The 22,614-nt window shown below is 34.8% G+C and overlaps 1 protein-coding gene across 2 annotated transcripts in view; it reads left to right on the top strand.

Annotated features, from left to right (window-relative positions):
* The window catches only part of LOC113811662 (phosphatidylinositol 4,5-bisphosphate 5-phosphatase A), a 12,530-nt gene extending 2,464 nt beyond the window's left edge, over window positions 1–10,066 (top strand). The window contains exons 1-10 of one of the 2 annotated variants that reach the window (XM_027363446.2): window positions 1,045–1,095; window positions 1,201–1,244; window positions 1,955–2,086; window positions 2,325–2,550; window positions 3,143–3,318; window positions 3,536–3,760; window positions 4,318–4,471; window positions 5,157–5,294; window positions 5,617–5,700; window positions 8,764–9,018. In XM_027363446.2, coding sequence (XP_027219247.1) covers window positions 1,231–1,244; window positions 1,955–2,086; window positions 2,325–2,550; window positions 3,143–3,318; window positions 3,536–3,760; window positions 4,318–4,471; window positions 5,157–5,294; window positions 5,617–5,700; window positions 8,764–8,886 — 1,272 coding nt within the window. In that variant the 5' untranslated portion in view covers window positions 1,045–1,095; window positions 1,201–1,230 and the 3' untranslated portion in view covers window positions 8,887–9,018. Of the gene's footprint in view, window positions 1–1,044; window positions 1,096–1,200; window positions 1,245–1,954; window positions 2,087–2,324; window positions 2,551–3,142; window positions 3,319–3,535; window positions 3,761–4,317; window positions 4,472–5,156; window positions 5,295–5,616; window positions 5,701–8,763 lie in introns of those variants that run through there. The other variant, XM_027363445.2, reaches the window with a different exon arrangement.
* The last annotated feature ends 12,548 nt before the right edge of the window (window positions 10,067–22,614 follow it).

Here is a 22,614-nt window from a genome sequence, read left to right as displayed (position 1 = left end):
TCTTCAATCTGTCCTACCTTAGTGCATCCATACCATAAAGATTAACCATGATTAGGTTTATGTAAATGACTTTTGCTTAGATTTCAACTGCAGAAAACATCTTAATTATCATACATGGACTTTTATTTGTAAAGCAAAGAAAGCTCTTCAGGCATTATATAATATTTTCCCCGGAATTGTTCTATCTTTGCATGTATAGAATTAATAACAAACTTTTCATGATCAGTATTATGATCATGAAAACCTTCCTATCAGCCATGATTAAGTTGATGACACCCAGGATTAGACCGAGGAAAAAGGAATGTTTTATTATTTACTTTTTACGTTAGAACTGGTGTTTGGAGGAGTTGATTGCAAGAAAAAGGGATGAATAGATAACTGAAAAAAGTAATAAATGCTAAATTGTGTAGAATATGCAAAGTAAAAGTGCATTTTATTTGTTTGGTTGAATTGTTCAATTTAGGGTGCAAGTTTTTCTTTCAGATATCTTCATAGTGGTGATTGTTTACTCAAATTCAAAATAACTGGGTTATTGATAGTCTAGCAATCAGTAAGTAACTTGCATATTATGAGAAGAAACTTTTGATTGCTGATTTTTTCAGTTACGTCATTCCAGATGGTTGAATGAAATCAAAATCTAAATCTAAAATCATCTTTATTTCTTACATGAGTTGGGTCTTCAGCCTTGTTATTTTTTTATGACTTAAAACCTTATATCTCCTGGCAGTTACATGATTGTGACATTGACATTGATATCTTCAAAATAGGCAAACAGTTTTTGATCATTTTAAAAAGTTGAAACTGTGATTAAGTTCTGGGTGAACATGCACTTTGACCTTTGACAGCGTTTTGATTTTGATTTTGCACTTTAACAGTTTATAAACAGGTTAGAAAATAATAGATGCATTATACATTGATAGTGATATAAACATTATTTTACAATATAAATGGAAATATAGTTAATTTCAGTGATAAACCAATGATATGGAAAAGAAGGGAGGTAGTGTAGATATAAAACTACTGATAAAACAATTAAACTGATAAGATCCATGCGGAGTAGAAGTAACAGGTTTCCACTGATAGCATTGTACTCAAGTCAGTGCTTTATTTTTTTATTTGTGTTATGTAATAGAAGAGTGTTATTTTCTTAGTTCCTTGTACGTGTGCTGTTTTTATCTATCACATTATGTATTTTGACAGGCATCGTTCCTAAGAGAGTTCTCCTCAAATATGGATACGATAAGGTGAGTTTTTTCATTCTTTCTATCTTTCTTTTTTATTATATGCATGTGTTAAACATGTTCAGATATAGTAAAAGGTAGTGGAAAATGAAAGCTCAGAAAATATTCTCAACTTTATACTTTATGTAGTATGATGTTAAATACTTAATTGACGTAAAATTGCAACTAACCAATAACCCAGGTTAGAAATTTGGCATGTAGTCCATTTAGGGTTGTTGGTACGCATCGACAGTTTCCTGTTTGTGCCTGGCTCGTTCAGTAGTTTTAGGCACATAAAACTTTATATTTTCATATCATTAAAAATGATATAGAAAAATGGGAAAATTTACCTTCACTTTAGGTGCTATCACCTAAAATTTTAACCATACAAACGATGTCATTACTATCAGAGAAAAACAAGCTACATTCAATGAGCCGACGGCACAGGAATGGTCGTGATGCAATGTCACCCACTACTTGGTCCACAACCACCATGGCATGTACATACATGCCACCCAGTGGGAAGGGGTTAATGATATAGAATTAAAATACTAAATGATATAGTAAAATGCATGTTTAAACATTTTGATGTTTCTGCTATTCATGATATAAATATTTTTGTACATAGAATACATGTGTCAATATATACAGTTAATTTAACCTTATTGTCCGCCAAAATGTACTTTTGGTTATTAATAGAGATTTTCATGCCTATTTTAATTCCTGTTCATCAGCATGTGCTGCGTGACTTGGAATGTGGAGACAGGATGGCCGGAGCAAGACTTGCATAATCTCCTGGGAATACGGAAAGACCCAGTTATAAAGCGTGAATCAGATGATCTGTTGCCAGATATATACGTCGTGAGGTAAGTACATTTCCCACTCCTTTTATTATGGCATTTTCTGTGTCTTTCCCATTCCCACTCATCTCTATCTCATTTTCTCTCACTGTCTCTGTCTCTCTGCCTATGTATATTTTACTGTTCCTATCTCTCCATTATTATTTTTCTCTTATAGTTTCTTTCTCAAAATACAAGAGAACTTGGAAGCATTGTTACCACCTATGATCTAAAGCTAAAAAACTACCAACTTCTGCTTTCATAGTTTACAGGAGGTCAAATCCCAGCCACAAAATGTCGTGATGGATGCATTATTTGAGGAGCCTTGGACTCTTGCCTTCCGAGAAGTAGTTGGACCCCATGACTATGTGAAGATCAGCACTGAGCGTCTTCAGGGATTAGTCACGACCGTCTATGTCAAGCGGAAACATGTGCACCACATACGTGACATTCATACCTCTGTCACTAGAACTGGCTTTGGTGGGTTATGGGTAAGTAACTGGCATGTCTATTCATTTACCGTGAATAATGATTATCAGTTGGAAGAACCATGTGAAAACTCAGAAACATTAATTTCTTAATCTATTTTAGCCCTCTTTATTGCTCGTTTTTACAAGATTACTGCAAATATTTGTATTGTATTTATGCTTTAACCTATTGTTTCTAGGGATGGCATGTATGCACATTGATGGCTTCACAATTACTTAATCACCAGAGAGTCAATCACTAGTCCTGCCTGTCACACCTGATTACTGTTTTTCTTTATTTTTTTTAGAATGATGATAACAGTATTGATATCAATAGCACTACCAAAAACAAGGGGCATTCAGCTGAGGTCATATAGGGCTACTAATTATAGACTTCTTGGTGGCTGATCACGTGTGGAGCCATCTGTGTGTAAACATATTTCACAAAACAAAACTACAGAATATTATTTTTTTGCTAGTTACAGTGGATTAGAATTTGGATTCTTGATGTATTTACCTTAAACATTCCATAGAGTCTCTTCATAAAATTCACAATTGATGCATAGGCATAAACTATACATTGTTGTTAATTATAAAAAGTTATTCTTTAATGCAGGGAAACAAAGGAGCTGCAAGTATTAGATTCACTCTGTATGGCTGTTCTGTATGTGTTGTCAACTGTCATTTGGCGGCACACGATAATGGCTACAAGGAACGAGTCGAAAATTTCAACGCAATTATCGATTACTCCACCTTCCCAGTACCAGAAACCAGCAACATTCTTTTCCATGAGTAAGATATGTATATCTGTGTGTGTGAGATGTGTGGATAGTTGGTTGGCTAAGTGTATTTGTTTGTTTTTTATTTGTATGCATTTTCTTTATTTTTTTCTTCTTCTTTTGTAAATTTGAACTGAATAAACAAAATCTTTTGATATGTAGGGTTTTAGATATTCATAGAATTATACAGCATCTTTGAAGTGTATTTAATGTATTCTCTCTCCCGTCAGCTATGTCTTCTGGATGGGTGACCTGAACTTCCGTTTTGAAAGCCACTTAACAGGGGAAGAAATTGTCCAGCTAATAAAAGCCAGTGACTGGGGAAGCCTAATGGAAGTAGATGAGCTAATTAAGGCTCAGAAAAGTGGAGATGCCTTTTCAATGTTAAAGGAAGAAAGGTTATCCTTCCCACCAACTTATAAATACAAGGAGGGAACTTCCACATATGATTTAGCGTAAGTTATTCACTGTAAAAGAATGTTATTTCTAATAGTGAATGTGAAGGTACTCTGTGTAATATTGTTGATTTGTAGTTGCATTCAGAATTGTTTTTATTTTATTCTTGGTGCATTTTCATGCAGGGGAGTTATACTATCAGGGGAGTTATACTCATTTCCTCAGGCTAGCATGTTAAGTGTGAGTATGCCATATGCAGGGTAGATGATATAAATAGTCTAAGAGATAAAATGACCTATGTGTAATTTTTTTTCAAACAGTTAAAGAATGTTATATATAAGTGAAAGAAGCCCAGTTGATGGATACAAAATACAAAAAATAGGATTTGTGGCATTTTTAAGACAAACAACCATTTGATCATGTAAAACACAAGATATCACTGGAGTAGCAACGGGGACACAGACTGCATGATTGACACCCTTGCCTTTCATTATATATGATGGTAACAGAGATTGAATTTGATCAGTATGCTCCTTGAACTTGAGTCATTTGGTATTGTTGGTATTATCATTATGATTGTTATGGAGGTTTTGGTAATTGATTTCTCAAATTGCAGGAGAAGACCTGCCTGGACAGACCGCATCCTCCACCAGGTCCATGTGGATGCCTATGAAAATGTGAAACTTGGGGTGGAGCAGTCATCTTATACTCATTCTGGCTCCTACACTCAGTCAGATCATAAGCCAGTCAAAGCTAATTTTAGGATCAAGGTATTTTGGACATTATGTAACAGTAGTTGTACATTGCTCGCATAACACCATCTCACTGGATATTTTACGGACAGCCAGATGCATTTGCTGTGCTTTTTATCAAACACAATTAATGACTTGGTTTAGTTTTGCTAGCAGGTATACATGCATTTTTTTGTTTTATTATTGTTATTTCTTTTTTTTCTTTATTATTATTATTCCTCTGTAGATTTGTTTCTTTACAGCATTTCACCATTTAGTTTAGGAGGCTGTCTACTTCTTATTATTATTCTTTTGCAGAGACTGGATTCTTTTGTTCATGAATTTCAGTATATAGATCTCACAGAGTAAGATTATTGAAAGAATCAAAAGATTGGAAACTGGTATGAATAGTAAAAGCCAGTTAGTTATCTTCTCACTGTTTTTGTGTCTTTTATTTATCATTGGCATTTCTGTAATATATATCATTTAAGGAAATTGATTAAGAATTGAATAAGATGATTTTGAACATAATATTTGCAAAGTAATTAGATTGCATCATAATCTTTGAAAATAGACTGCTCTTTTTTATACAGCTTTATTATTATTATTATGAAATTTGTTTCTCTTATATTACTGTGATGTGTTTCCATAGTGATTTTTGCAAGATTTCAGCTGCTACCATTGATTTAGTATTTGTAATAATCCTTACATCTTATGTGTTCAGGTATTTGCCAACCACGAGGAAAGGTGTGTACGATTCACCTGCATAGGAACATGGTTGGTAGGTGAAGGCGGCCCAGTGAAGTTCACTATAGACGCAGATGTTACAACTTCAACCTGGGACTATGTTGCTCTCTACAAGGTATTCAAACATTTGTTGTATTTTGCATATTTTTCATAATATCAAGGAGTTTGAAATTCTGTATGAAAAATCAATACTAAGTCAGTTGTCATTGACTGTTCAGTTTTACAGCATACAATACACACAAGTATACCTTTTATCATAATTGATTTTGTATGGAGATGGAGACTACAGTTTTTGTTGATATAATTGTTATTTGTTCAGTAAGCAATATTATTTCAGCAGTAGGGCTTAGAATATATTGTAGTTAAAGATAAGTGTATTTGTGAGGGAATGTGTATGTATATGATGGCTGACCACTACAATGATGTTTCAATTTCAGGCTGACTTTACATGTATGCAGCAATACATCACTTACATGTATGTTCCTCAGCCATCTCCAGGATCTGGACAACGAACCTTTCAGGTTTGTCATTTTTATTATTTTCACATGTCGAGGTATCGGGTTTCAGAATTTGTGAGCAAAGTTTCATGCTCTTAATATTTTATATACAATGTTGGTCTGAAGTTGTTGTAACCCCTTGCAATCTGGATGATGTGACCATCACATGTGAAAAGATTTGGCTTGAAGGGCGGATGGAAAAATTTGCTGAAGGGTGGGTGACAGGCATGACACCACAAGGGCACAAATTTCGTAGAGAGTAATTACAATTGATGGGAATTCAGGAAGGATCTTTGCATTATGATAAATGTGTATAATGTATCCTGCATGAACCGTGACTAGAAGAGGGCTGTCTCCAGGGAGGACACTATTTCCATACTCAGGATCCTTTTCCTGCCTGCTGTGACCATCATTACAAAACATGGAATGTTACAATTTTTTTTTTCTTTTCTTTTTTTTAATGACGCAAATAATAGTGTTACTAATTATTATTATTGATGTATTAAGTATTTGATTACCTAGAGAGATGATATTATTATTATTATAGTAAGGTATATAAAGAGTCACACTGAAAAAATTGAGATTTATAACAGGTGTCAGTGCAGGTCAAGATACAGCTAAGAAAGAATGAAAGAATAGAAAGTCAGCAATTTATGTAAGAAAAACATGTTAGCTGGTCTTTTAAACTTATCAAGAGTCAGAAAAGTTACAATCTCTGAAGGCAATGTATTCCAAAGCCTACAAATAGCAATGAAAAAGGTTCTAGAAAACTGACTTGTAAACCATTAATTTACACCAAATGTCATTGAATTAGGGTCATAGAACTTCTGGTAACTCTTGCAGGTTGATAAAAATCAGGTAAAAACTTATAGAGGGGATGGGAATTATCAGTTACAATCTTGTATAAGAGTGAAAAAGCCCCAATAACCCTACAATGTCCAATTTCCAAATTTAAGTCAGACAGGAGAAACATATCATGACCATTCCCATGCCAGTGGCTCGTCGGACGGAGTTTGTTTTTATCAGATAGTAGTGGCTTCATTTATATGGTAAAGCAAAATAAAAGCTTTTTAGTTGCCAAATGTCGCTAGCATACTACCGAATGAGCCAGGCACAAACGGGAAACTGCCAATGCGTGCTAACAATTCATCCACTTACCAAACTTTTTTACCCAGAGGCATTGGGATAAAAGAAAGATCAAGCAGTCTTAAGTGGGAATCTGCAGCAGATAACCACGCAGGAAAACAATACTCAAAATGAGGCAGAATATAAAAAAAAAGCATTTACAAGTTATATCATCTTCCTAGATCCTCTTGCACTTGCAAATGAGGCCTAACTTACATTAAATTACCTGGGCCGTATTCATAATCTTAAAATTATACCACTAACGCCAACAGACTGTAACTTAACAGTGTCAAAAGCTGCACAAAAATCCAGAGGGACAAGCCTTGACTCATGACCCTTATCTAAAGCAGACTGCATGTCATACCAACATAAGCATAAGCAACAGAGTCTCTGGAAGAAATGGTCTCAAATCTATAGAAAGACATTTGACCAGCAAACGTTCAGTAGGTGAAGACTGTAGTGGGCCCACGGGAATAGAAGTAACATTACCAGCACTCAGAAAATAACCCTTTACAAACTGAGAGGCCTAAGATTATGGTTAATTTAGGAGCTTATTGGCCATTTAGTCTTTTTAAAATCAAAGGAAACAAGCCATTAGGGTCTACTCCACCATATTCATCTAATTCTGAGAACAGATACTTAATTTCAGAAGACCTGAAAGCAAATGAATTAAAGCATGATAATGGGTGACATGAAAGAGGAAGCTCAATATCATTTAACTTTGTTTTGAAATGAAAAAATCTGCTAACAAGGTAGCTTTCTTGATCAGATTATATGTAACACAACCATCAGGTTTCATTAAAGGAGGAATGGAAGTCTCGGGACCAAATTAGAGATGCTTTAATTGTTAACCACCTTATATGAGGCTGTGAGGCTTCTGAGAGAACTTCTTTCAAATAAGCATTATATTCAGATTTAGCCTCCTTATAAACATTAGTTGCTGTGTTTTGTATGGCAACATAATTCTCCCAACAGTGACGAATACGGTTAGCAGACCAGAGATTATGGGCAACATGTTTGTCTCTATAAACCTGGTGGCACCATTCATTAAACCACGTTTTATCATGTGAACGAGATTTAGGAGTTTTGCTGGGTACAAACCTCGTTATGATGTCCAACAATAACAGTTCAGAGCTTTAGCAAGACAAGGGGCATTATAAACATATCATCAAACAATGCCATCAGAAACATGGTAGACACCATCCCAATTAATTCTAGACTTTAAGAAGGCTTGTTTAGTTAGAGTAAAATCTGGTATAGGAAAGTCCAGCTGGATCTTACTTGGTAGACCATAGTGGTCAAAAGATATATGGAGTCTGTGTAAGGAAAACAGTCTATTCCCATCTGGATAAAGCAAATCAAATGACTACTATAGACATTGGAAAATGTCAACAACAAAAAAAAATAATAATAATAAATAAAAATAACTTTGCAAAGTGGAGGCATAAAGTCTTACCGCACGCGAGTATTCTTATGCGCTCGGCCTGCAAACTGAAGACTTTGTCAGAGTGGCCTCTCAAGTAAGTCCATTGCCCATATTTTAAAGCTTTTTTGAATGTGTTAAGTATAATTGTCATGTTATTTCATACAAGTAATGAACCTGTAAAATGTGGGACAAGTAAATAGGTAGGTAAGAGAAGTAGTTATATTATGTATCCATACAGTTTCAGGGAAATATTTTCATATTTTGTACCATATTGGATTGAGTCCATCTTTGTCATTTGGCTGTAACAGATATGGTTCAATTAATCACAATTCATTTTACATGTAACCGGTGAGACATTGACAGCACCTCTCAGATATGGATTTCAGAGTGAAAATCATAAATGCAGTATATAATTTATCCTGAATCCAAGGTTATTACTGTTAATCTCAGAAAAGAAACCCTACTCAGTGTATGCTTGTTATATATGCACATGAAAAATTACATTTTTTTCTGCACTAATGCCCTTATGTCCTCAGATGGTGTTCAACGATGAGCTGCTGCAACACCCAGGGATGTATCGCCTCTTATATTATTCTGGCAAGTACAGCAGCTATCTAGGAATGAGTGATCCATTCCCAGTTCTTACACGCCAGGATTAGCTTCTGTTTTATTGGCAGAGTATCAAATGCAAAAATTTATAATTTAGCAATATCTCTAAGGCAGAATGAGACCTAGATACCTGTCAAATATAGTGTAGAAGGAAATGTACATCTTCCACAACAAAAACAGTTATTGATTCCGATGTGATGATTTTATCTGAGAATTTTTATATTTTGTGCAATATTTATATTGGGTGTCAGCTCTACCATAGCCTTAATTCATTTTCGAATTGTTATTTTGGCTTTGGTTAACTATCAACAATTGAAGTGAGCGAAACGATAATATCATTATCATATGGGGCTTCTGAAATTCATAACATCATGATTGCACTAATAGCTACTATTACATCTAATGTGAATATGAAATTTAAGGGCTATATTGAACCCATTCAGACCAGAAATGTAGGCCCGTGCATGCTGTGTCCATTGTGTTCTTAGTTTAATTTTGTTTATACATAGTTGGCTCCGCAAGTGCTTAGTCACAAAGGTGTCATGTATTGATCTCACCTGTTCACCCTATTCCTTGAACTTTGATTTTATTACTCTTAAGAATGTTAATATCATAATGATATGAATAATGTCAATAATCATATGGAAAAATTTCAAGGAATTTAAATTAAGTCAAGCAATCCTGGTACCTGACACCAGGTGAGTGATCACTTTTAGAGCCTTTTTATGTGTAAACAAAATTGACAAAACAAAACTACAGTAGACTCTTTATGTAACATGAATCCAGTGGATTAGTTCTGATATTCCAGCAAGTAGATAAAATTGCATTGTTATTCCTGTTCAAAATCCAGAACAGTGTGTGTGTGGTGTTTGTGTGTGTGTCTGCATTTGCAGTGTGTGTGTGTTTAGAAATCAATTAGTTAAACATGTGTTCATATTAGTTCATGAAAGTAGATATAGACCATTTCCTTATAATTGTTCGGGAGAATTATGGTTAAATATTTGTACCAGAATGAATGTTATATCAGTCTATTAATAACTTTTGTTCTTTCTTTCTCTTTTTTCTGATCTGGTATAGAATGTCTTTCTCAGTGTTTTGCATAGAATTTGTGTACTAATTTTGCAATATATGTATTGTTGATAACAATATTGTTTTGTAGCATAACATATGTTTGATGATCTAACTCAGAGAATTGAGAGAGAGTGAGAGTGAGAGTGAGAGTGAGAGTGAGTGTTGAGTGAGAGAGAGAGTGAGAGAGTGTTGAGTGAGAGAGTGTTGAGTGAGAGAGAGAGTGAGAGAGTGTTGAGTTAGAGTGTTGAGTGAGAGTGTTGAGTGAGAGAGAGAGAGAGATAGAGAGTGAGTTGAGTGAGAGAGATAGAGAGTGAGTTGAGTGAGATAGAGAGTGAGTTGAGTGAGATAGAGAGTGAGTGAGTTGAGTGAGATAGAGAGTGAGTGAGTTGAGTGAGATAGAGAGTGAGTGAGTTGAGTGAGATAGAGAGTGAGTGAGTTGAGTGAGATAGAGAGTGAGTGAGTTGAGTGAGATAGAGAGTGAGTGAGTTGAGTGAGATAGAGAGTGAGTGAGTTGAGTGAGATAGAGAGTGAGTGAGTTGAGTGAGATAGAGAGTGAGTGAGTTGAGTGAGAGAGAGAGTGAGTTGAGTGAGAGAGAGAGAGAGTGAGTTGAGTGAGAGAGTGAGTTGAGTGAGAGAGTGAGTTGAGTGAGAGAGTGAGTTGAGTGAGAGAGTGAGTTGAGTGAGAGAGTGAGTTGAGTGAGAGAGTGAGTTGAGTGAGAGAGTGAGTTGAGTGAGAGAGTGAGTTGAGTGAGAGAGTGAGTTGAGTGAGAGAGTGAGTTGAGTGAGAGAGTGAGTTGAGTGAGAGAGTTGAGTGAGAGAGTTGAGTGAGAGAGTTGAGTGAGAGAGTTGAGTGAGAGAGTTGAGTGAGAGAGTTGAGTGAGAGAGAGTTGAGAGAGAGAGAGTTGAGAGAGAGAGAGTTGAGAGAGAGAGAGTGAGAGAGAGAGAGAGGAAGTGAGAGAAAGTGAGAGTGAGAGAGAGAGAGAGGAAGTGAGAGAAAGAGAGAAAGAGAGAGGAAGTGAGAGAAAGAGAGAGAGGGAGAGAGAGAGAAAGAGAGAGAGGGAGTGAGGGAGAGGGAGAGTGTGTGTGTCTTGTATGTTTTTGTGTTTAGCTTACCTTTTCAATATTTATTATATTTTCAGTGTAACTTAATTTTTAATCTGTAAGTATGCAAAAGTGCATCCACTTTAGAGAAAATACAGAGAAAAGACTATTCAATACATGACATTGGAATTATCATTATCATCAAGAAAACTTGAAAAAACATGAAGATTTGGTAATCTGCTTACATATTACAAAGCCTTTATTAACTGTATATTAGGTAGTAATATTACTGATTTTATTCCATTACAATTTTTTATCTTTGCGCTCTACTTCTGATCCATGACACTGTAGAGTGCCTGCCACCTTCTGGTATTTTGTACCCTAATTTTCTGAAACAATTTAGCATAATCCTTCGGTACTTATTATACATATATATATATCCTTATATATTGCTTGCAGATATATGTACATATTATTGATGATATTGATGGTATTTATTTTTAGAGAAAAAATCCTGCTTTATCTTTTGAGTTCTTGTTTTCGATTTAAGTGCATTTTTTAAAAGTATTCAGAAAGACATGTATGTTTCTCTGACATTATTATTTCATTGAGATTTGACTCATGCCATTCAATTTTTAGAATGAATTTTCTTTAATCTTTTAATTGTAGTTTGTATAATGGTAGCAACTAGATACTTTATTTTCTGTTGCATTTAAACAGTATTTCTAAGACATATACACCTCTTTCTTGGTCACTTTGATTTTGAAATAAAGATAATCAAAAATTGTTTGCACATCTTTTATCAAAGTATTTTATGGCATGCATACCAGAGTTTGGACTGGCTTGATAATGTTGTATGTCAAAACTGTACCTTATTTTTATGTGTTTATTATTCTGTTATTTGATATTATATGCATTTGATTTTTGAGTAGTTGCAGATGCTATACAAGGCAAAAAGTCATTGCTACAGTTATTGGTTAATTTTTGTATCTCCCTCATTGTGTGATTAGTTTGGTTTATATGGTGATTGCTTAGATTATCATATTTATGCACACACGAAAATTTACTCTCATTAGCACCCGAAGGTTAAGATGTTTATTTGATGTATTTTGAAATGTTCTAAACCAGTATTTATAAAGATTCTCAAGATATTACGTAACATCTCTCTCTCTCAGGTGTGAAAAGACTCTAGGAACTGTACAAAGTGAAAGATAATTTTACTAATAACAGAAAAGCAAGTAAAAGCAAAACAGGAAATTAATATATCATTGGATTTTCATTACTCCATTAAATAGCATGAAGTTACATATCTGGCAGCATTTGGCAGTAATTGGTAAGCATTACAAGATGTGTAACTGTTCATGACCTATTTCTTCCATTTCACACATTCTGTATATATTGAAGTATTAGATAAATCAAGAAAAAGGCATGATGGTAATTTTCACTCGGCAAATTATACAGATGCTTGATAATTAATTAATCAATTGGATAACACTGGAGGAGCTTAAATTTTGTTCATAGGCCTCTATTTTTAAAGCAGTGGTATGCAAGTTTGTTTTATCAAATGTAGCATAGCAGAAACAACACTAAAAAGATAAGGATGAAAATAGACAGTTACAACAGATCCAAAGGGTTATTTAATTTTGTTTTTTCATGTCCTATCATTTTTAATATTATGATTATATAGTAATCATATTGATTTAAATGATTATTTAATAATATCTTATATAATTATGATTCAGTGCTTTTGTACTATCCAGAACAACTCCCAAAATCAGAGACAAAATATATTCCTGCATAGTCAGACTGCATCCTTGTGCATTAAACGACATCATATTGCTTAAAAAATATAAAAAATAGCACAAAATAAAAAAAATGGTGAGTAAGAATGCTCTGGTCAGTGGTCTTCTTGGTTCCTTAAGAGTTCATACTGCCCTTAGAACACCACCAACTCTCCAAACTTTTTGATTTACAAGAAGGAAAGCATTTATAAAACAAAACAAAATCAAAAAATTAGGGGCGATATTAAGATACCCTAAGGAGTAAGAGTTTCTAAAAACTGAGTTTTATTTATATATACTGGCCCAAATACTAAACTTCTTTTCCAAAATAAAGAAAAATAGAATAGAAAAAAGTCATGACATATGCTATCCTTTTGTTCTTTATTTTCTAAATTATGATTAATAATTTTTTTTAAATAAAGGCTGATGTAAGTTTTTGTATTTTAAGTCAAAAACTCAAAAGTGTTCAAGAATATATCTTTATATATCTAGTTATGTTGTATGTGTGTTTTGCCCAATATCCTGAAAGAAATCCTAAAATGAATGTGCTGCTTTTGTACTTATGTTGATCATCAGATAAAAAATGATTGCAATGCAGTGTGTTTCTTCAGTCAGTTCAGTTTTATGTAGTTAAACATGAATACATGTGTGTCTGCCATCTTGATGTTTTTCTATACTGAGAAGGGAACAAAACATGGAGAATGTTTGTCAGAGTAGTATGTGAATGAAAACATTTACAGATGAATTTTTCATATAATATAAAGTACAAGACTTACACAAATTTATCCTGACTATGACAGAAAAGAGACGGAACAATGTCATGGCAACGCTTCAGGAGCACAAGAATAAAATAGTCATATTTATAATGAAATGACAGCAATAGCCTATTTACATCCTCAATACAGTTGGTATAGTTAACCCATTGCTGCCGGATACGTGTACTTTCCATTGTAATTTTGTTATGTGAATTTGGTTTACATATCGATGGCTTCACAAGTTCGCCAACAAGAGTCAGTTAATTGGCTTACTTGATCTCCCTAATTTTCCCTTTCCTGTTTTTGCTGATTTTTTTTTTTTTCCAAAATATTACTCATATTATTACTGTTATTACTATTGTTATTATTATTATTATATATTTGTTTTATTATAGTTATTATTATTTTTCATAGTCCTTGTTATTGTTGTTGTTATTGCTGTTGTTGTTGTTATTGTTATTATTATTATTATTATTATTAATAGTATTAGTATTAATATTATTATTATTATCATTATTGTTATTGTTATTATTATTATTACTATTATTATTATTATTATTATTATTATTATTATTATTATTATTATCATCATTATTACTATTACTATTATTGACCTTGGTTATTCTAATGGTATTAACAATACCAATAGCAATAAAAATAAAACAAAAGTTTTCCAAACATCACGGAAACAGGTTAAGGTTGATATCAGATAGAACTCGTAATTAACTTAGTCCTTGGAGATTAAACAATTATGAAGCCCTCGATATGTACACAGAATTTACCAACTAAAATCACTGTACATGTCATCATAGCTTCAGTGGTTTAATATCTAAACACCCTGTATAGTGATATTCACTTCAATTTTATTCACATTCTTTATGCTTATTATGAACTGTATAACTGTTACCAGAATACCAGGTGTGTAAATAGATGTTACAAACAGTAATAGGAAGTTTAATCAAATACCGGTGCCACATAAGTATATTTTATATAGAGTTTATTCCATTGTTCTGCATATGAAGTATATGCAGAATATATAGAGAGTTTCTTATAGAAATACATTAAATCTGTTCTAACTCTGCTTGCATAGTATTTGTAATATTACATCTCTACATAGCAAAGGACTGCAGTAGAGTCGAAGCTTTAAGAGAATAGGAAACCAATACAAATAGAGGAACAAGTATTTAGGCTAAACATTGTTTTCATTCTTAAATTCACTGATTTTCGTTCTGGTAGTTTTAATACTCACTGATTAGGTTTTTGCTAGATTCTTGCTGTAGTTTTGATAGATTGTAAAACTTCCTGATTGCTTGCATAACTGATGTAGTGAGCCACTTGTGACCTTATTGTGTGACATATATATATATATATACTATATATTATGTGTGTAAGAAACTAGATATATCAGTAAATGAATGTGATTGGAATATCTTTCTAAGTTTCATAGAAAAGGTGATTTCTAAGTCAAATGCATATTTTATTTCATTCTAATAGTACACAAAATGCACTGACTTTTATTGTTGATTTTGTTAAGTGCAAAGTATGTGCAGCAAGCCCCTGATTAATAAGGCTTTCATTTATTATTTATTTTGTATATTGTACTTTTTCTGTCGTAATATAATACAAATTAAGTTGTTTAGTTGAACTGCGTATATAAAATATAGAGGTATGTGTGCATGTGCACATGCTCATGTGTGTTGTAGTATATGCATTGTATTTATGTATGTACATAACATACCGTGTTACTCTAAGCTTTACTTAATGATATTTCCTGTCTCAGTTACAAGTGTTGAGGTATACTAGCCTGCACTTCATAGTGTTAATGATTAGTATGGCAAAAGATGTAATCATGATTTTGATTATAAAGTGTATATTACTAGTCTTTGGTGTAACCTTAAATGTCATTCATTATTCCAATATCTACACACAAAGTAAAATAATTTCTTTATGGATTACATTATTAGCTAACAGTAGTATTAAGTGACAAACATTTTGTGGTTATACATTTAGAAAAATAGAAAGACAAGTTTTTAAAGAGATCAAATATTTGTAGATATCAGTTAGTGCATGAAAGTAAACATTGCAGCCTGATACATTAATGAGAAACGGGTGTTCCAGAACTAGGCTGTAATTCATTAGTACTGGTTTTAGTGCAAAGCTCTAGATTATATTTCACTTGCATAAAATATAATGAGAAGTATATCATATGTAATTGCTCTTGTCATACTACAAATGTGAATTGAAAAGAATGAAGTACTTATTTGTTAAGTGCTGACTTCTTCATTTATTTGTATTTGAAAAATGTATGTTACAGAAACATATAGATACTTTTAAATTTTTTATGTACTTATTACTTTGGTTTTGTCTTACAGTGCCTCATAGCTCTCATCATTATTGTGATTGATATCACAGAGCCTAAATAAATTGTATTAGAATATATTGTCCTTTATTTTACCTAGAGTTAAAGTAAAAGCAAGAGATAACATTAAGTTAAAAGGAAAATTTTTTATATATGTATATATATGACATTTAATGGATGGAAATGTACTTTTTCTGTCTTGGAGGACTAGTGTCAAAATGCTGTAGCAAGTACACTAAAAACAGCTGAACTTCTCAGATCTAAGAAGTATAACGGTGTTGAATCATCCTTATACAAAGAAACAAAGCAAGATCATAACAAATAAAAAGATTATTCACCAACTCATTTAATTTAATTTAATCTCCCTTGCCATTATGAATGTAAAGCAAATTGATAAACAGTGTTATGTCAGATGTGGGAATGAAGGGTAGCATTTGCCACTAGATCTTTTGAGACAAAAGGAACATTTTCCACTTGGCAAAAATGCCATATTTCAAATTTTTTTTCTCTAAGTGCTGATTAGCAACACAGGGAAGAAATAGGTGAAATGAAATTCCTATTTATTGAGAAGTCTAGGCAGGTCTTTGCTACTTATAGAAAGTTTCAGGTCATGTCAAATACCGATTCGTTTTTGCTAGAAAATGTGGATGAGTCGAATGAGTTTTCTGGTCTGAACTTTGTCAGGGAAGGGGTACACGAGAAGGTTGCCAGCTGAGAAATGTATTACTCGGCAAGAGTAACAAAAAACATCGGAAGTCCTGAGGAAACACATCTATAGTTTAACCATGTAGGGGAAATGTTGGCACTCTAGTATGAGTTGGAGGTCAGTGCTGGATGAATAACCTAGGAAGGTAATATATGATTCTTTCACCCTTTACTATCACAAACACACACCTCAGTGATCGGTGATTGCCAATATATGGCCTGAAATAGTATGCAGTGCAAACTCTGATTAGAATAAATAGGATGCCAAGTGAATTAAACTATATGGAGAAAAACATAGCTTTTGTTTCCTTAATGAATTTTGAATTTCCAGCAGGCTAATTAATAATGTTTAGCAGTATAGGGTTGGTGTCTTTGGAACAAGTCCTTTACCTGCAATGGCAGAAAATATCTACTTAAGGCTTTGCAAAGAACATCCACACATGTAGACCTGAGTACTCTATGACAGTGTTCATTAGAGTTCCTTGAAGCACCTTCCCTGAAAGTCTTGTAGATGACAATACCAGTGAAGATCGTGTGCCCAAGGATGAACTTCCCTAAAAAGGATATCGATAAAATTTGTTGCGTACATCCTCAGAGGACGAATCTCTTGAAGCATTACTAACATCAGAGGAGATAGATTGACTGCCACTTGTTCCAGTCTCCCAGAAAAGCATTTGGACACCAATCTTCGGTTTCTTCCAATCATAACAGATATTTCTTGGGTCTGTTATAGATGAGAGATGTAAAAAAGAATTGATCTTTGAATGCCGAACATTGGCATGAGGTTCAGAAATATGTTCATTAATCGAAATGAAAAGCAGCTACATAAAAGTGACTTTGTTTCTAAAGCATTGCTTATTTATTGAAATCTCTGAGTTATATACGTAATATGAATTAATCAAGTATGACAAGGAAAGTGCACCACTTGGTCTTGATTGTCTGAAGTGAATAAGGTATGACATTCGTGTTACTGACGCTGTAGACGTATTCTTTTATAATACATTGCCCCTGTTGGATGATTTAAGAATCCAAGACCCGTTGTCGACGTGATATGTAGAACAACGCAATTTTGAACACTTTCTCGGACACACTTTAATTAGATAGGTTCAGGAAGATAGTGCTGTCTTTTATGTTCCACTGGAGGCCAAGCCATGGAAATTTCAATGGCTTGAGGAGAAATGAAGTGTCTGTAGAAAATAAAAAAATAAAAAAAATAAAAAATAAAATTTATATATATATATATATATATATATATATATATATATATATATATATATATATATATATATATATATATATATATATATATATATACATATATGCATATATACATTCATACATACATATATATATATATGTATGTATGTGTGTGTGTGTGTGTGTATGTGTGTGTGTGTGTATGTGTGTGTGTGTGTGTGTGTGTGTGTGTGTGTGTGTGTGTGTGTGTGTGTGTGTGTGTGTGTGTGTGTGTGTGTGTGTGTGTGTGTGTGTGTGTGTATGTATGTGTGTGTGTGTGTGTGTGTGTGTGTGTGTGTGTGTGTGTGTGTGTGTGTGTGTGTGTGTGTGTGTGTGTGTGTGTGTGTGTGTGTGTGTGTGTGTGTGTGTGTGTGTGTGTGTGTGTATGTGTGTGTGTGTACATATACATATACAAGTATGTGTATATAAAACAATATATATATATATATATATATATATATATATATATATATATATATATATATGTATATATATATATATATATATATATATATATATATATATATATATATATATATACATATATATATATATATATATATATATATATATATATATATATATATATACATATATATATATATTGTGAATGGCGCATCATATAGGAGGAAGCTTTTTTTTAGTGTGTGTTATACTGGGTGTGCTTGTCTTTTATGTGTGATTCTGTGAGAGGCCGGGGATTCATTTGGTCAGAGAAGCGAATGAATCAGTGAACCGGCTCGAGACTTTGGCTCGAAGCCTCGGAGGTAATACTCGCCAACCGAGAAGACCTGTTGCTTCAAGGTAAGACTGTTTCTTTTTTCGGTCATTATTTCTTTCTTTTTATTACATGGTACTCATGTCTAGTGTAGAGTATTTGTTACCGAGAGAGACGCACCCTCCAAAGTCGAAATCCCAAAACCAGGGTATCTTGCGAGAACCCAAAAACCAAAACCTAACCTTTCCTACCTTGGGGCAAGCTCCCTGTCCCCCCCCCCCCCATTATTCGCACTTCTTGTTAACTTGCATAAAACGGACACAATCAGAGCTTTCAATCCAGTAATACCGTCTGCTTTTCAATATCCTATGACGTAGCTATGAAGTAGTTATGACGGAGTCGGGTGGGTATGACGTCAGAGTTGGTAGATGATTGATACCAGAAATGGCAGGATAATTGTTTATATAATATACGCAGATATGAAACGTATCCATGTTGACAAATGTAGAAAAGGTATGAATGAGACTGGATATCTTCACAATACAAGAGATGTATTTGACCGGTTTCGATTACGTCTTTATCAGAAATACATGAATTTCTGATAAAGACGTAATCGAAACCGGTCAAATACATCTCTTGTATTGTGAAGATATCCAGTCTCATTCATACCTTTTCTACATACGCAGATATATAGAATATATTCTTAACTTTTCTTATGTTCAGTACATCATATATGATGTATGTAAACAATTTTTTTTTTGGATTGTGACCCATACAGTAATGATAACGAAAATATAACATAGGTAAAACTTCTATTTGCTTCTGTAGTGTAAAAGTATTTTCTGAAGGTTGCTAACGGCATGGAACTATTATTGAGAGGAAATAAATGCGAAAATATTTAATTTACTTCTGAGGTATTTGATATAACCAAAATATATATGAAAACATCTTTATTCTTGGCTTTAATATGATGATGTCACATAAACCCCACTCACAAATCCTCGAGTATAGGCCATTCATATGCATTTTGGCAAGGCTGTGGACAATAACGAAACTAAAAAGATAGTTGCTGAAGATAATTACTAAATGCACAAAAATAAACCTATAAAGAAAACAACAGTTGTGATATCTCGTCTAAACCAGTCACGATTCCGACATTCTTTGCCAATCATAGGGCCGGTAATTCAGATTCAATTGTCGCGACAGCCCTGGTATAATAGCTCTAGCTGTGTGGAGGTGTTGAGAACATCCGTGAGCGGTGATAGGCAATGGAGACGTCATTTCGCAGGAAGTATGTGGAAGCAGCAGCGTTGTTTATAACTTTATTATAAGGTCTATTTTTTGAAGGGGGGGGGGAGAAGAGGGGATAGACATCTGAAGAGAAGGGGAGGTAGGTGTTGGAGAGGATGCGGGAGGAGATGATGGGATGGGTAGAGCGAAGAGGAAGAGGGGTAGGCACCGGGGAAGTGGTAGAAACTGAAGTGTCTGGATTTAGAAAGGCAAAAGAATTTGATTGGAAGAGGAGGGGTAGACGTAGGAATGTAAGGAGTAGGAGGAATGGATACTGAGGGAGATATAGAAACATCTTAGAGGGGAGGGGAGTGGCAGCGAAGGACAGCACCGGAATAGGGACCAAAAGAATGATCATGTCGGCGTGCTTCCTGCCTAGCATCACGTAAAGTGAGCCTGAAGTCGCATCTGAGGACTGCTACAGTGGGTTATGGAGCGACAGTAGTTGGCAAGGTGGCCAAAACGCCAACATTAGACGAGGGAGGGGTCGATATGGTCGGAAACCGCAGGGCTCTCCTCCAATGTAAACTTCATGGAAATCATGTCTAGGGAAGGTAATTTTGGCAATAATGGTGTAGGATTTTCGTCGGCCTCTACTATAGCAGTGTAGTGAATCTGCATCATTGTCAGCGAGGCACCCAAGGGAGTCATTTTCAGTCCAACAAATCCTAGTCGTAGACAGGACAATGGGCCGGAGATGAAAAATATTAAAGGAAGAGTAAAGCTGGGCAGGATAGATAATGCAAAAGCTTGGGACTTATATGTAACAGTAACAAGGCGTGGGCGATCGGAACACCTGCGAAAGGAAACTTTACCTACTTGTTTTTGGAAACATTGTTGGACTAAAAAGAGTACTCAAATGATTTGTTGAGTTAGAAGTAGTTGAAGGAGGAGGACGGGAGGAAGATGAATTGTTGCTGAGTGCGGTAGTACAGTGGAGAGGTTGATAATAAGGATGAGAAGTAGTAATAAGGGAGGTTGATGGAGTGGATGTTGAGAGAGAGGAGAGAATATTTTCAGAAGGTTGGGTAATGACCTGTGTAACTTGAAATGGACTGAAGCTGAAGCAAGTATCAAGGAAGGGGTAGTAACAGCAGTGTTCAGAGTTGGGATCAAAGCAGAGCTCGTTGATAAAGGGGCTAATGCCCCTAATAAGGATACAAAATCATGATTGGCCATGGTAAGCCTGGCGTGTATTGGGAATAGTTAATGGTTAAAACAAATAAATGTGCTAGACATCAACGTTCATGCAGCATTATAGTAAAGTATTGTGCAGAAAAGGGTAAAATGTTAACAGCTATGACAAAATATGTTAGATGTCAAAGGTTATAGAACGTTAAAAGTGTAAAGAGGGGGAGCAAATGAAGTAAAGCGGAGATTAGTAAAAAGAGAAAGGGTGAATGGATGATATGGAGTATATCTGTGGCTGGGGAAGGAATAGGAACATTGTTTAAGGAAAACTGGCAAAAGAGACCTCAAACAATCAGTGGGTAATATGGGTAGAGATGGCTGTTGGAGAAGTAGGAGGAGAAAAATCCGGGGAATGAAATAGGGATTGGGGAAGGTACTGAAGTATCAGGAAGAATGCCAGGAGGGGAGGGGTCTGGAGAAGGGCAATGTTGCAACAGAAGGGATTCATCTGATCATCCAGGTGGGAGCGGTAATGATAGTGGGGATAGTGTTGGTGCACATTGAGGAGGAGAATGGATATTGGCAAATACTTTGAAAGTAGAGGGAATATAAGTAAAGGAATTGGAGGGTTAAAGAGGGAGCAGTGTTCCCTTGGGTCATGTTTAGGAAGTTTTGGATGTCTTCAAAAGTTGCTATAGGGGAGTTGGGTGAGGAGGTCTAAGCTTCTCTTGTGAGGAGAAGAGGGAATAGATGTCCGAAGACCAGAGGAGGAAGATGTAGTAGGAGAAGATGAGTGGAATGTTTAGGTTGCCTGGTGCAACAAGTAAAGTGAGGAGGATTTATACTGGGAAAGGAATTTGACTGGGGGAGTAGAGGTAGGATGGTGATGGGTTGAGGTAAGAGATACTGAGAAAGATGCTGAGACATCTTGAAAAGATGGAAGAGGCAGAGCAAAGGATAGTTTTGGAATAGGTAAAGAGAGAAAAACCTCGTCTGCGTGCTTCCTGTCTGGCCTCATGAAGAGTGAGCCCTAGTTTGACTCAGATCCGAGCGTATAGGCAGGGTAAATCCTATAAAATACATTATGGGAGCCACCACAAATGACGCATGTACGTGACTGAGCAGAGCAATTTGAACAGGGTAAGGGGTAGGCAATTAACCAACGGAATACGGTGCCCATGGCTCCCAATGTGAGAGGTGAGAGCTGATCCCCCTACTTGGACCTTAGTCTCTACCTCCTAAGCCCCCCATGACAACAGTGAGCAAGGGAAGAGCGAGGGTGTATATTGGGAAGAGAAATGCTTCATCCATCAGGGTTCCCATGAGGGTTTCAGCTAGGCAACAAAATAGGGAAATACCCCGACTCCCTGAGTTTTTCCCTGCATTTTTTTTTCTTTTCTTTATTCCCCATTGTAGAAGTCCCAAATACATACCAACACATTTACTTTATAAAAACAAGAAAAGAATAAAGACGACTCCCCATTATTTGAATTTACTTGCCTTTCCTTAGGATAAAAATCAGGACAAAGGCTGCTTCTCAAGCCTATAAGAAAATTCATTGCCTAAAGGATGCACAAAATGTATATCCTATATTGCACATGCATTCTTTTCTTTTTTTTGTAAAAGTATATATTTTGAAGTAAATACTTGAAGTACTAATGGTATCTGAAGGTATAAAAAATATAGATGTA

This window comes from Penaeus vannamei, chromosome 33 (assembly GCF_042767895.1).
Source record: "Penaeus vannamei isolate JL-2024 chromosome 33, ASM4276789v1, whole genome shotgun sequence".
In the NCBI taxonomy this organism is placed as follows: domain Eukaryota; kingdom Metazoa; phylum Arthropoda; class Malacostraca; order Decapoda; family Penaeidae; genus Penaeus; species Penaeus vannamei.
Note: the sequence above shows the minus strand (reverse complement) of the source record. Positions and strands in the feature narration are given on the sequence as shown.